The sequence below is a fragment of the Astatotilapia calliptera genome, chromosome 7, assembly GCF_900246225.1.
Source record: "Astatotilapia calliptera chromosome 7, fAstCal1.2, whole genome shotgun sequence".
NCBI lineage: Eukaryota > Metazoa > Chordata > Actinopteri > Cichliformes > Cichlidae > Astatotilapia > Astatotilapia calliptera.
Window position 1 is genome coordinate 52,930,270 of NC_039308.1, and position 15,265 is coordinate 52,945,534.

Below are 15,265 nucleotides of genomic sequence, written 5' to 3' on the forward strand. Positions count from 1 at the left end.
TGACGTCACTTACACAACCTTTCCCAGGCCAGGCTGTTATTACAGATTTTATTCAGTGTTTTTTCCCTTCATTTTCTTGGCATCCTGTGGAAGAGCGGATGGGAAATTCTGATGTCATCAACCTTGGCACAGCGGGACAGAGGAGCATGCAGACCCTCAGGGTGCCACTATTGGTGCCCATGTGTTTGTGCCCCGTAGATGGTGAAATAGATGGTGTGGTGCTGCCCGCCTGTGCTGCACCTGCGTCCCAGCATGCTGATTGATCAGTTTGGTCATGTGGAATGTCACCATCTGCTCCCTAGTCCCACTCACCCCTTCTTGTGTGAATGCCAATCACTGGCAGGAAGATAGTTATTTAAGCCATGTCAAATCAAGCGCATGGCGAAGAGCAATATGCCAACAACACTTGAAATGTGCGTTGCAGGCATAGTAAGCACAACAGCACATCTTACATAAAAAGACTAACCATAAGAGCTGCAGAAGAGGTCTTTACTTCTGGTTCCCTTTTCAGTTTCGAATTATCTTCTCACATCTATGCAAAATTCAAATTTTGATTACTGAGTTTAGCAATCACGCTGTGCAAGTGTTTCTATGTGTTTGCATGTGTAATTCCTCATTTAATTTTGATCACGACTCCTTATTTGTTTTTCCTCCACCCCCCCTTGGGTTTCTCTTTTTTTCTTCTTTTGTTAGCTTCTTAATGGCCAACAACATATCAGGGGGCCATCAGGAGTGACATTCCTCTTTGTGGAGCGTCATAACCAATGACATTTCAACCGTGGCAAAATAAAGATATGCAAATCGGAGCTCATTAACATTTGCATTACCTGTTTGAATAATCGCACTTCTGACAAGGCAGCAATTAGCTAAGATTGATGCAAAGTTCAGGGTCAGGGGACTGTATATATTTGCTCTTGGATCATTTGCCCAAGATATGTGTGAGTGTTGGTGTGTCAGATAGAAGAGCTGATCTCTGTCAGCGGAAAAGGTCAGTCAGTGGCCACTGGTGTACCTGAATACCTGAATTAAAATAAAAACAAAACAGCAACACACAAATATATATCTATATATATCTATATATATCTATATATATCTATATATATCTATATATCTATCTCTCTCTCTCTCTCTCTCTCTCTCTCTCTATATATATATATATATATATATATATATATATATATATATATGGATGTATTCTATAAATTTAGAATATTTACTCAGCATCTTTTTAATAAAGCACAGTCCTGAAGGTCAAGAAATTGTTGTTTTGATGAAGCCGAAGTGACTGACCTCCTAACCCAATTGAGCAGTCAGGATTAGGCTTTACCTTAAGGAACCTGAGTGCACTGCACAGCTCACCTTCAGAACATAACATGTTTTTCTACTCTCAGCTCTATAGTTTGCAGTTTATTCAGTAGAAAACTGTCATTTAAAAAAAATGCATATTTATAAATTGTAATTAAATGATCCCATAATGGGCAGCCACGGCAGACACCGGGTTAAAAGTTTAAATATAAACACAAATTTCAAGATTCTAGGTCGCTGTTATTTTGGCCACTTTGCTCCCACTGCCCTGCGGTGTTACTGTAAACACTGGGGACGATGACTTCAAGATAAAGGCTTTGCTGCTGTCTCGCTTGGAATTATTTGATTGGATTCTAGTGAGGGCTCTTTGAGCCAAAAAGCTGTGCCAGGACAGTGTGCCACACTGTGCATCACGCCAACCACAGTGTACATAAGATCACAAAACATAGATTTGCTGGTACTATTCAGAACTCATTCGCTTTATTAATCTTTTCCCCCCATGAATTTGTGACTCCCAGATGTTGTGCCTTGAGGTGAGTCTAGGTGTGCACATTACTGCTGAAACTGCATAAAAAGCAATTAATTAGACTTAAAATTACTTAGACTTTAAGCGCAGATCAGTGGGTATGCCTGACAACAAAGAGCACAAAACTACAACAAACTACGTCATAGGTGCCTTCACCTATAATATGCAATTAAAGAACATCTCAGATCACATATAGGCCATTTTCCCCACAGGTGTGGCTTGACATTTTTTGGCTTTACCTTTTGTATGCTTTAAGAACCACCGGTGTAAATATCAGTTGTAGGGCATCAGACAGCGGCTTTGGCCTCAAACAGGATGTCTGACTGTTAATGTTACGCATCACCCAGACAGACTGCAGTATTAATAACCTTTAACCCAGCCGCTGGAGGAGCTTCTCACGCTACACGTGCCTACAAATTAAGACTAGTTTCTATTTATAAATGTGGGTCAGACAAGGGTGTGGTAGGCTGTCCTCTGTTTACTGGAAACCTCTACCTGTCTAACGGGAGATTAGTGCTCTCTGGTCCTGAGGAGGGGATTGCTTCCATGAGTATTTTTCATGCAGGACACAATAACATACAAAGAACAAAAAGTCAAGCATAACCTCAGTGTTGTAGTTTTTTCTTCTTCTTTTCTTTACCTTGCCCAGGTGTTTGCTCGGGTTTAGGTGGGATTTCCCTGATTGTTATTTTTTACTTAAAATAAATTCTGTTCATGTCCAGTCTCCATGACAATCAAAACTGTGGACAGTAAAATTAAAACAAGAGCAGAAAAAGAAAACTATCTCATAGCCATGTTTATTTCACAACCATTTTATTTTAACACTAAAAAAACACAACAACAGGTTGCTCATAATATAGATGTCCACTCGGTAACAGCGTCAACTCCCGGCCACCCCTCGCTGCTGCCTGAAATGGTCCTGCCCTCATTTGCATAAGTTGTCTGCGGGTTGCTGCATGACCAGCAGGGGTAGGTTAGGGGAAGGAGTGCATGTGGACTGTACACACATGAGTGGAGACACGAGCAGAGGAGCTGTGCGTGGACTGTATCGTGAGCCTGGACTCTTGCACTGAACCAGCAGAGTTATGTACTGCGCTCACCCCGTCTCTGGCGCAGGGAACAACTCACTGATGCACTGCTACAACATGAAACCAGTGAGTACATATTTATATATGTATATATATTACAGTTATATTTCTGTCATTTCCCCTCCCAAGGTTACGTGGGTGTGTTTGCTGATGATGCATTTGCACTGTCCTCTCAGATGTTTGTTTGCTGTATCTGTGCCCTCATTGATTGAATAACCTTTTCTTTTTAATAGATGAGATTTTAGCAGACTTGCATCAGCAGGAAACCCATTTGCATACACAACTTGTAAAAGTTAAAAGTGTTCTCTTTCCTTCTTTTTGTGAGAAACTTAAGAGTTTGTGAGAATTTTCGTTGCTTTATTGAGATCATTAGATGCACCACGGGTTAATCTGTACATGCTTCTCTATGAAGGGCAACAAAGAGATAGAGCTTTACATTTTAAGGGTGTCTGTGCTTCAATAAGCTGTGTGCGTGATCAGAGCTTATTCTTTAACTTCTGCAGTTGCAGGTTAGAAGAGGACGAAGAGTTTCTGTGTTACTCTTACACTTGGTTTGTTTTGTCATAATCAAAAGGAGAGTTATTGACAACTTACACACATCTTCACGCACACAATGCTAGTAGCATTTATTTACGTATAACTGTAATATCTCAGTGATCTTTCTCTTAAGGTTAACAAGAGAGAAAAATAAAACGACAAGCATCAACTCGTGCTTCCTGTTTGCTGCCAGAGTATCATGTAGTCAAGCCTAGCAGCAGAAAACATCTTGACATGAAGCAGATTGCTGCTATTTCTATTTGATTTAACCCCGCTATGTTAGAGCAGTCCCTCCACCACTGCAGCCATTATCAAAGGCAGCTTTGATCTCTGTGAGACTAACCATATCCAGACATCGTGGATCAGAGAGGCAGAAAATTGGTTGCATGTGGCTGGAGTTGGCCATGATGGAGCAGAGAGTGGGCCCTGAATAGCAAGTTGAGCTTTTACTCATGCAGCATCGTAATGCTGTGTACTTTTGTTGTTTGCCTGTTTTTGTTTTTATTTCCCCAACTTTATCCTTATTTATAGACTAAAAAAACACAGATTGTAAAGAATAGATTGTAAAGAATATTTATGCAAGATGATTTAAAACAAATGTCAACCTCTTGAGTATTTTAATGTCCTCCTTTTTTTCTTGTGGGGCTTAGCTACTTAAAAAAAAAGTCCTTTATCATTTGTGATGCCATGATTGATGGTTAATAAATCAATGCTATGCTAAAAGAGGGTGCTATGGTGACGGCTCTTCTCCAGTGGGGGCCAGAGAGGGCGTGCTGGGGCGGGGGTGTGACCATTATTAACGGGTCGCCTGCTATGCTGATGGTAAGGAGGACAATTGGCTTTATCCTCTGCCATATGCTGCCCATGGCGGCTCAGACGGGCCCAGTGTCGACAGGGGCTCCTCTGTTTGGCCTAGCCCACAATCACCATGGGACTCATGCCAGCCAGGGTCATGGCTTGTGTGTGCGTGTGTGTGTGTGTGTGTGTGCGTGTGTGTGCGTGTGTGTGTGTGTGTGTGTGTGTGTGTGTGTGTGTGTGTGTGCACGCACAAGGATACTCAAGAGAGTCTTTAATAGCCTGCTTTACAGAACTTGTCGTCCGGGTAACTGACACCCCATTGATGCTGCGCAGGGAGGTTTATTTTCATTTCCTGGGGCACATCAAAGCAATGGAGAGAGGTGCAGGTGCAGCCCAGAGCTCTTGGTGTGTTTGAGTAAGTGAGCATGTGTTGGTCTGATTTTTTTTTTTTTTTTTTTTTGTGCATATGTGCAGTTTGCAGCATCAACACTGGTCAAGAAAGAATTAAAAATATAAAAAAGCTGAAGGTAGCTTTAGTTTAGTCTAAATCTACTAGCCGTTAACAATACTTGGTTTCCAACAGGAGAGGATCATTAGGATCAGACTCTTTTATCTGTTCGGTTTCTCTTTGAGAACAATTCACAAGAAGACCTGGATTTCAATTTTATTCGGGAGGGTGTCCTATCCCAGCCTTCTGAAGCCAGCCGAACCTGATCGTGATTAGGGCTGGGATTTCTCATGGTGAATGGTTCCTAAATCCGGATGAGGAGGTGCATGGATCTGCAGCTTATGGATTAGCGCAATAGCTCTAAGTGTGCATCAGCTCTCTGCTTTGTTTTCATAATACTGTTGCCTCATCTCGCACTCACAGTATTCACGAGTTAGTGTCAGTCAGATTGGTTTTTGCGATACTGAGACAAAGAAATTTATGCTCAGAGTTCATTTTATTCTCTTACTTTTCTTTTCAGGCTTATGGGCAGTCTCCTGGTGCAGACATCGCCACCCAGAACTCATCTTCACATCTGTCGCCCAAGGCCCCCAGCAATGTGTTTGCAAGCATGTTCTTTGGTGAGCTCAAACCCTCTTTACAATTCTGCTGCAGTGCAGTCAGTTTTGATAACAAAATATAGGAAATAAATGCAAATTTAAAAAGTTTATTATTTTATTACATATGCTATCTACTTTCCTATACTTTAGTTGCAAGTTTATAGGTCTATATTTCATATTAAAATATACACGCTCTCTTCACCAGCTGTCTTCTCATAAAAATCTATTTTTACTAAAGTTCTCACTGGTTTTGGAAATATTGTTTTAGCAAATGCCTAAATTGGTGTTCAATATGAACTGGCATTCATTATAACACTAATGGTGTACTCGCCGGAAACCCATTAATATTCACCACAAACAGTCAGTGGGACAAGGAGTAAAGTTGATAGCTGGAATCAAGTTACCATAACATATTTTCACAACTTACCCAAAAGTCCTATGATTTCACTCCTTTTTCTGTCTCTGTATTAAAGCAAAGTTAAACCAAAAGATCAAAAAAACGTGTCCTCCATTTCTGATTCTCACCGGAGAGAAGCCAGTCTGTGTGAGAAACACAGTTTTAAAGTGTAGCATGAAGAAAATTTTTCTCCAGAGTTGAAATGCTTTAACTCACATGAACACAGACTTGCCTCGATTCACGTCCCCGGTGGTAAATATTGCATCAGTTACTGTCACTCCTTAAAGTTTAGGTTGTTTTGGTGTGAAGAGGTCAGAACAGTCTACAGCCGTGCTAGCCGTGCTATTAAGTTCATTAAACATAATGTTTGCCATGTTCATCATCTCAGGTTAACTCAAACATTAACTCATTAGCCTGCAATACAGCTGAGCCTTATTGGTTTGGACGTTTGGACTCATCATAATTCATTGCGAGGTAGATAGATGGTATATGTGCACCACAGACAGTATAAAAAATAGATATAGATACAGTGACATCACCCACGGCTTTCTGGAGTCGTGTTTTGAAATGTTGAGATCAGCCACCTTGGTTGCAAAAACACATTTTTTAATGTGTGGACGTGATCATGGCTTGTTGATCTTAACTTGTTAGCCATTAAGTGTGTGGTTTCATGCCACAGTTAATGCTGATTTAAAGAATACTTAATTTTTTTTTATTCAATATGACCCAAAAATGAGCGACTAAATCCATAAACTCAGCAGGAGAGTGAAGAAATGAAGACTGGAGGTCATTTTTCTCATAGAATTCTAGACGACCAAAATATTTCGGCAACCACAGCTATCGCCATCTGGTGGCCTTCAGATAAAATACAGGTTTAAGGCGCTTCAGCTGTGTCTTCATTTTTCCTGGAAGCTACGTCCGATTTTCAAACTGTCTATGGAAGCTCAGAACAATTTTTTTTAAAGTCTGTTATTCTGGTGTTTATTGTAGTTGTCAGATATTTTACTTACCCAAAAATCCAGCGGAGAACGTAAGTTGTATTACATTTTATTGGCAATCCACCCAGTAACTATGATGTCTCAGTCTTGGGGGTAAAAGAATCAAAGAAATGCCTAAAAAGCACCATGAAGATTAGATAAAGTCTGTGTACTTCACTTTATTTAACGATCCGTTTGTATTCTCAGCTAAGCAAATTCAGCTGAGCATCATCATGTCACACGTTAATGAGCATTGCTTTAACTGAATCTGGACTTCACTGATTTCATAGAGTGCCACTGTAGAGCTTCACGACCTGTCTGGCTGTTTGAGATGCTGCTCCAGTGCAGGCTATAACATATTATTACTCATTTTAGAGGGGATGGGCAATTCGCCGGACATCTGGAATGCTGTAAATGGGCTGAACCAGCAGGGCTATGAAGGTGCACTGGGAGCAGCCACAACCCACCAAACACAGCCGGGGAGTTACAGCAGCCTGCAACCGGCACACGGTCACCTGGTGAGATTTACCACTGGGACTTTGGGCGTTGATAGCAACAAACTTTCTGACCCCTGTTGTTTTTTTTAACTGCATGTTTTCCCCCACTCTTCAGGACTTCTCTCCACATTCAGTGTTGGCTGTGGACATGAACAGGGCTCTCCCGCCCATGTCCACTTTTCATCGTAGCAATGCAGTCTCGCGCACTCAGTCAGTCAACACCTCAGAGAGCTCTGCAGGTCAGAAAATGGAAATGGATACATGCTTTCCCTAATTTAACTGCTCTTTATCACGTGCTTATCTTGTATAATAAATATTTTCTTTTTTAAATTCAGTCTCAGGGAGCCAAGGAAATGTGTCAGGACCATCACAGACAGGCGACACCTTGGGCAAAGCTTTGGCCTCTGTAAGTACCACCACCTCAATCCTATTAGATCTAAGTCCTGAGAGCCCCAGTGGTATAATGCAAAACTCCCCCACTGCCAATGACAGGACACTGCACATTAAAAAGAGCTACTCTCATGCTGCACGACATTTTATTGGTTGCTCACAAGTAAAATGACCAGAATTCACGAGTTAAGTTGAGATTACGAGCCTATGAGGTTGCGGCTGCAGCCGTAAAAACCCATCCAGAAATGACAAGTTGTGCTTTTAAAATGATCCACACCCTGGTCACACTCCTCCTGCTCCCCCTCTCTCCTTTTTGTCGCTGTCTGCTGTTAGATTTACTCCCCTGATCACACGAGCAGCAGTTTCCCCTCCAGCTCATCCACACCGGTGAGGTCTCCGTCTCCGCTGCCCAATTCAGCAGAACCTGCAGGTAAACTGGAGCATAGCACACGTCAGCGAAATATAATTTACATCATCTATGTTCTGTTTCCCTGATGTTTTAAATCCGGTTGTTTTCTTCTTCTCAGGTAGCAACATGTGGCCACGGAGTTCAGTTCAGGCACCAGTCTCACCACATTATGAGTCTTCGCTAATATCGTTGGTAAGGAAGTAATCTGATATCACTGAAACTTTGATTATTTATTGAGTTACGTCTAGACATCACAGAGGTGGCCTTATGAAATATCTGGTATATTATAAGAAAGATTAAAGTGGGTGTGCACATGTGCCAACTTCAGCTTATTTCATGCCGATATAACAATTCTGATAATGTTGAAACTATTTGGTGCCATTAAAGGGTTGACTTTTGGTGATGTTTCTTTGAGAAACAACTTAAGCCAAAGATTAATAACACAAAATAGCAGGTAATAAACCCCTAATCAAAATTAAAGCACAAGCTTCTTGTACCTCACAGCGGGCCTTATTATTTCCAAGAAAAGGGCATTGAAACGCCCCAAAAGACACCAACAACACAAACAGAGGTCCAGTTCAGTTTCTCCAGTTAGCAGAGGAGAGGCCTAGCAGGTATCCGTTGGTTCCAGCTGTGCAGGGACACCTGTTGATCCAGGAGAGCACACCCATAATTCTAGTATCGGGCAGATGAGTTATTTAAAAAATTAAAATAAAATCACCCAACTTTGAGTTGTTCTTCAAAAAGACAGAAATTGTCTTTTTAACATTTATAATGTTGTAAACAACATTATAAGGTTTTGGCTTGGTTATAACTTGTGATAACATTTTATAATACAGCCCACGGCTCAGGTGTAATTCCCCTGTAATTAATTAAATCAAATGTAATTTCAGTGTATTTAATTTGAAATTACAATGTAATTATATTTACCTACAAATACTTTAAGGTGGATAACAAGTCAGGTTTTAAAGGAAATAGCGCAATAATTACACTTCAAGTAATTTTAAATAGTGTGTAATTTCCTGGTAATGTTGCAGAAAAACAAACAATATTTTGCCATCTTACATAATAAATATGCAGTATTTATTTGGGCACGGGGCATATGAGGGAGTTAATTAATCTTGCCTTTTTCTTTATTCAGCATTCATTATGTTGATGTGTATGATGGCTGTTCTGTTATTTAATTGTTCTTTTTTTTAATCCAAATGTGATCAAGGACTGTTTTCTGTCTGTAACTTAGAAGAAAAAATACCATCAAAATTTGCAGGATTATGTAAACTTTTGATGACACAATTATAACAATGAACTGTTCTAAATCCCTACTTTATATACCTACTATGAAATAGGTGGATGAAAAGACCATCCATCATGCACATCAGCATAATGACTTTTAAATAAAGATGCAACAAAAAATACAACAAAGATATGAAATGCTAGCTTAATCTGCTCCATAATATGGCCCACGCTCTAAAAAGTACAGGGTACTTACAATGTAAGATGGGGCAGTGTTGCTTGTTTTCTTACAAAATTACAGTGATGTTATGCACCACTTAAAATTACTTTGCAGTATATTTGAATTAATTACGTTGTTTCCTATAAAAAAAAACTTGACTTGTTAGCCCTTTATTCTTGTGTATCTAACTTAATTTTTTGTAATGCATTATAATTATATTGTAATTTCAAATAAAATACATTGAAATGCCATTTAATCACTGAAGGAACTACTACTACTGTCTTGCTGTTTTGGGCAAGAGGGTTTGAAATTTAGAGTCCTTTTTGTAAATTTTGAGGATTGTCCCCCTGGTGTTTTCAGTCTCAGGTGGAGGATCGTCTGGACAGACTGGATGACGTAATCCACGTCCTGAGGAACCATGCCGTTGGCCCCACCGCTGGTCTGCCCAGTGACATCCACGGGTTGCTGAACCAGCCCAACCACGGCCACCCGGGCTCTGCCAGCACCCTGCCGCTCAACTGTCACAGTCCAGCAATGGTTAACAACCCTTACTTTGAAGTATTTAAAGAAGGACAGGGCAGTGTGCATGGAAATTCCCTGTTGTGTGTGTGTGTGTGTATCTGCGCTGGCATTCAATTCCAGGAATTTTTCCACCCACTACGTCTGCATGTTTTCCTAATGTAAAGGTTGCTGTCCTTGAAACTGGAAACTGGGGACAATAGGAGCGCTGTGATGTGCTGTCCTTGTGTGTCCAGTATGTGCAGACTTCTAAATCCACTGTAGGGTGATTGGGGAGGGAGAGGGGGAGGCAGCACGGTGCACTCCCATTCCACCATGTTTCCCTTTGAGCAGACCAGGGGATTTTAGCTCAGCTGGAGTGGAAGTGTATGCAAGGGAAAGGGGTTTTTAGTGTAATCCGCTGCGAGAGGGGGATATTAAATTCTCTCACTTTTATTTTATTTTTTCCAAACGATGTGTCAGTGAATCATTCCTGAAGAGAATTAGGGGTATGTTTAGGGAGTATATAGTAGTTTAAAGGGAAGGATTAAGATTGTCTGAGATTAAATTAATTCTGTAGAGTGAGAGATCCGCACAGGGTTGCTTTGGAAATGAGAGGGCAGATGTTGTTTTGTGGCCGATTTGTCTCTAGCTTGGATACTATATGCCACTGAGTGTCTTAGAAAGATTTATGGAGCCCTGCAGTCACATTTAGAGAATCCCAGTCTACAGAATACTTAACCATTGACTTATGAACACATGAAGAATGGTCTTATGTCATTCTCTGTGTCATAAAGGTTGAAGCTGTCAGTATGAACAACAACCACTCCGCCTTCCAGGGCCGTGCGCAAAATGGTCACCCGTACCCAGCCAGACAGAGGGCCACCCTACAGCCTGTGCAAGGTGGAGGTAGAGGTGAGCTACCCTTCTCCCTCGCAGCTCTTCTCCACCAGACTCGTATATTTCACTTTTTCTCTTTGTGACAAAAAAATGTTGTTTATGTTTTGTGTGATCGCCCACAGGTGGACTTGGGGTTCAGAGTAATCTAGAGCTTAAGATGGAAAGTGGGGAAATGGAAGAGATAATGCACACCAGCCATGGTCACAGTTCAGACAGCCAGAGATCAGATGAGGAGAGCGAACACAAAACACATGGAGAAAACAGTGCAAGAAACAGGTGAACACTCATGCCTTATCGTGTGTGTGTGTGTGTGTGTGTGTGTGTGTGTGTGTGTGTGTGTGTGTGTGTGTGTGTGTGTTTAAAAAAAAAAAAAAAAAGGGAACAGCAAAACAAAGAAAGGAAAAAAACTGTGTTCATTTGTTCAAAAAATAAAATTTTGTGTGTAAAGCCGGTGAAAAAACCCTGCCCAATTATGAAGACAAAGCACTTTTAAAAAAAATTGGTTGGAATAGTTAATAGTAATTTAAATTCCATTTTAAAAAATATGTTTTAATTTAATTTTGTAATTTAAAAAAAAGTTACTATATATATATATATTTTTTTTTAAATAAACTACCTTTTAAAAATCTATTACAATAAAAGCCAAACGCAAGAAGAAGAAGAGCTTTCCTGCCGTTTTGTTTCATTTAAAACACTGCCAGACCCCCTGCAGTCAAGAACAGCTGTGTCTGGACCAGCCTATTTAACTTAGCCTCATATTTCTTCTTCGTGTTGCATTAAGTCACAGTGAATTAAAGAAGGAAGAACAGCTGTCGGGACGTACACATCACAGTTAAGAGTTAACCAAGAAAATCCCCAAACCACAAAGCAGTCTTTGTAAACTGTCTTACAACTGTCCCCTTTAGCTCTGAGTGAACTAAGGTCTGTGTTCAGCTTTGCTGCACTTGCATTATTTATGACGCATGATTATAGATCTTGGGAAACCTTATAAAAAAGAATAAAAAGTATTTGTTATGTGACTGTGGTGATTTTAACTTGTACACCCAACAGTCAAAACCAAAAAGAACTCAATTTAAAATACATAAACCTGAGAGACAAGCGATCACATTTGTTTTGGTCAAAAATGTTTCAAATTAATGATAATTTTTAGCAGTTTTATATTCTGTCAATCCTCTTATCAATTAAAGGACTAACTGTCAGTAAGTGTGCCCGGCGACGACGAAGGATGCTTTTGGTATTACGTGAGTCACAGAAAAATTTATAAGGCCTGCGTCAGAGAAAAATGATAGCGTATGTCTTGAAAATGTCACAGACTGGAGCTCCTGTCCTGGTGTCTCTACGTCCAGAGGTCTTTTCAGGCCAGACCTCTTCAGCTGTGATGTCTTGAGTGCATGTTTTTTTTATTTAGATCTGTAATCTAGTTGAGGGATATCAAAGCTGACATATATGGACATCCTCCAGCATTATTCTTTTTTGTTTGTTTGTTTTCTAAAATATTGAAACCAGATGATAACAAAAAGCAAAGCAAAATAGTTTAAACGTGATTCTAAGAATGGACATATGGGTTCTTTTAAACACACATGTTTAAGGGTTATTCATAAATCTGCGGCTGATTACATTATCTGCTGCCATTGTTCTATGGAAACCCTTTTTTCACTGAACTTTTTAGAGGATTTGAGATGATCCCTGGAGACTGGATCACGTAATCCTGGCACAGCGGCCAGCAGAGGGCAGAAAGACCCGGAATATATTCTGAAAGCAGTCTCGCTCACTTCGCTTTTCTCTGCTTCTTCTGGAGTGTCGGTTTGAATTAGATGAATCTTCATTTTTAAAAGATTCAGCCACACCTTTACCTGTGGGCTTCCTCTGTTCATGTCGTAGCATCCATGAGGATGAGGACCTGAGTCCGGAGCAGAAGGCTGAGCGCGAGCGTGAGAGGAGAATGGCCAACAACGCCCGCGAACGCCTGCGCGTGCGCGACATCAACGAGGCCTTCAAGGAGCTCGGTCACATGTGTCAACTACACCTGAAGAGTGAGAAGCCGCAGACCAAGCTGCTGGTCCTCCACCAGGCTGTGGCGGTGATCCTCAGCTTGGAACAACAAGTCAGAGGTCAGTGCGTGTTTGCTGCAGGGAGGCAGATGATGATGGCACACCCACGATGAAAACTAGGCTTCAGTCAGTTATCCACAGAAAACTCCTTTAGTCTATTTAGACATATTTTTCCTTTACTGCTTCTGGTTAAAATTGAATGAATTTATATATATATATATTTGGCCACATGAGGGCAGCACAGTAAGCTGCAAACACAGCATTATCTGACAGTAAAGATCTGTGAGTGAGAATCTGCAATCAAACAGCCTATTTACACAGTTAGCAGATGGGAAGCAACACTAGCATATATCTTGAGGTGTGCTTGTGTCCTCTTGTTAAAGAGGCCCTGATGCAGCCCCATCGGCCGCTGAAGGGAAAATATGTGGCTGTTTAAATACTAAATGCCATCTCAGTTCGCTTAGTCTGCCTGCTGTGCAAGAAATATCGAGCTTTTATTATTTTTCCCCCTTTTAGCTGCTTTTTATCACTAAATTATAACTGAATAGGTGACAGCATGAAATAAGCAAAAAATAAAAAAGCTGGGAGATGCTACAAGGCTAAGGGAAGCTCCAGAAAAAAATATTTATTTTTATTTTATTAAACCTTTATTTAATCATTAATCATCCAGCAATAAACTATAAACAGTTCTTATTCTCTGGAGACGATGCTTTCTGTGCTGCATGTTGTGATTTGACCTGTTGCTAATAAGAGAAGCTTCATAGTTAACATGAAAACGTCTGTAAGGATGACTTATAAAGTTTCTAGCTTCTATTATTTTTCTAAAGCAGATTCCCAACATCTGTACCACTGTTGCATAAATACAATAACGAGTATGTACTCCCAGTGTTTCCTATTTTAGTCTTATGCTAACGTGTTATTTGTTGGACTCCACAGAGAGGAATCTGAACCCGAAGGCAGCGTGTCTGCGGAGGAGAGAAGAAGAGAAGGCGTCTGCTGTCATGACGGACCCACAGTCCATGCATCTTGCTTTTCATCCCAATCTGACAGACCCGGCGAACCCCATGGGCCACCTCTGAGCACCTGACCACATCGAGTCTACCATCAAGTATTTACCATCACCTTATATCAGCAATAAACTTTATGAACTAAAGGCTAAAACAATTGGATGTTTCTATTTGAGGGAATAATGTAAAGGACTTCCTCAAATTAATTTCCTGTCTTTGATGTCCAGATGCTGAGGGAAGAGCATCCCAGCTGTTTTGGATGTTTCTCATTTCTTCGGACTTTCAGACCGGGACAGTGAGGTCTTCTCTGATTAGAAAGCGTGATGCAGTTGAACAATCATCTCCTAACTTCCCAAACTGACTCTTAACTTTGTGCCTGAACGTTACTTGTAACAGACAAATGCATTGTACGCTGCAGATGTTTTGTACATATTTTGTATATTTATTGATTATCCTTCTGTTGGACTATATCTGAATGGATGGAAACCAGTAGTAGCAAGGTGTCATCTGCAGTTTTTAATTTTGGCTTAGCCAGGTATGTTTCTGACTGACACTTTTTACAGTGTGTCGATATTTACTGCAAACATTTGTGTTTTCCACCGAGCTCAGATCCACATTCCCACATTTGTGTGTTCAGACAGCAGATTTTACTTGTCCTGAAGTGCGTGTGTGTGTGTGTGTCTGTGTGTGCGTGCGCATATTGCTGCAGGGGTTCGACCATTCTGTGAATGAACAGATCTCCAAGAATGTTCTTTAACACGTGGACAACATCCGGCATTTGTAAAGTTGTTTGAATGTTATTTGTGTTCTTGCACTCTTAAAAGATTACACTTACTGAAACACTGGTGGACAGGAGCCCTCTTCTTCTCAGTGTAATCACTGCTCTTCACACGTAGTCAAACAAGATCTTTGCATGTTTGAGTTTTTAATAGAACCTTTCATTTGTTTTCTAAGTTATATAAGTTATCTTTTATACAAATGTTGTGAATTTGATGATGTGTATTTGCTTTTGTCTCCGATTTTACACGAGGCAACACTTTTTTTTCTTTTTTTTTGTGCAGTTTACTAGATGTAGCTACAGTTCAACCTCTGAGCAATACAATGTTACAGGATGATTGATGTCTTGCTTCTCACTCTGCTGAAACTATAATACAAATTTAAAAAAAAATATTAATCCTGAATGATCTGAAATACTCTTATCATAACATGTACAGTATGTGTACAGTTTGAACTAGCCTACAGGCATGTGTCAAAATTATATTGTAGCAATAAATGTCTTTTTCAATGAATTTTTCTCCCAGTTCTGTCTTTTTCACTCATCTTTAGTCTAGTCCTTGTAGTTACCATTTTCAGATTTACTATTATTATTATTTTTATTTAACACT

The 15,265-nt window shown here is 40.2% G+C and overlaps 1 protein-coding gene across 1 annotated transcript; it reads left to right on the forward strand.

Moving 5' to 3' along the window:
* Positions 1-2,805: 2,805 nt before the first annotated feature.
* On the forward strand, positions 2,806-15,169 carry LOC113026641 (transcription factor 12-like). The gene is made up of 13 exons (XM_026175658.1): positions 2,806-2,985; positions 5,223-5,322; positions 7,051-7,193; positions 7,288-7,411; positions 7,508-7,578; positions 7,896-7,992; positions 8,090-8,163; positions 9,785-9,961; positions 10,720-10,837; positions 10,945-11,098; positions 12,704-12,933; positions 13,810-13,981; positions 14,108-15,169. Exons 1-12 carry the CDS (start codon positions 2,917-2,919, stop codon positions 13,950-13,952), a joined length of 1,500 nt encoding a protein of 499 aa, XP_026031443.1. The 5' UTR covers positions 2,806-2,916; the 3' UTR covers positions 13,953-13,981; positions 14,108-15,169.
* The last annotated feature ends 96 nt before the right edge of the window (positions 15,170-15,265 follow it).

Excerpts from the sequence above, each read along its gene's own strand:
- LOC113026641 (XM_026175658.1), top strand. The coding sequence starts at position 2,917 with ATGTACTGCGCTCACCCCGTCTCTGGCGCAGGGAACAACTCACTGATG. Across the intron at positions 7,194-7,287 it reads AACCGGCACACGGTCACCTG|GACTTCTCTCCACATTCAGT; the intron begins GTGAGATTTACC and ends CCCACTCTTCAG. Across the intron at positions 9,962-10,719 it reads ACTGTCACAGTCCAGCAATG|GTTGAAGCTGTCAGTATGAA; the intron begins GTTAACAACCCT and ends TGTGTCATAAAG.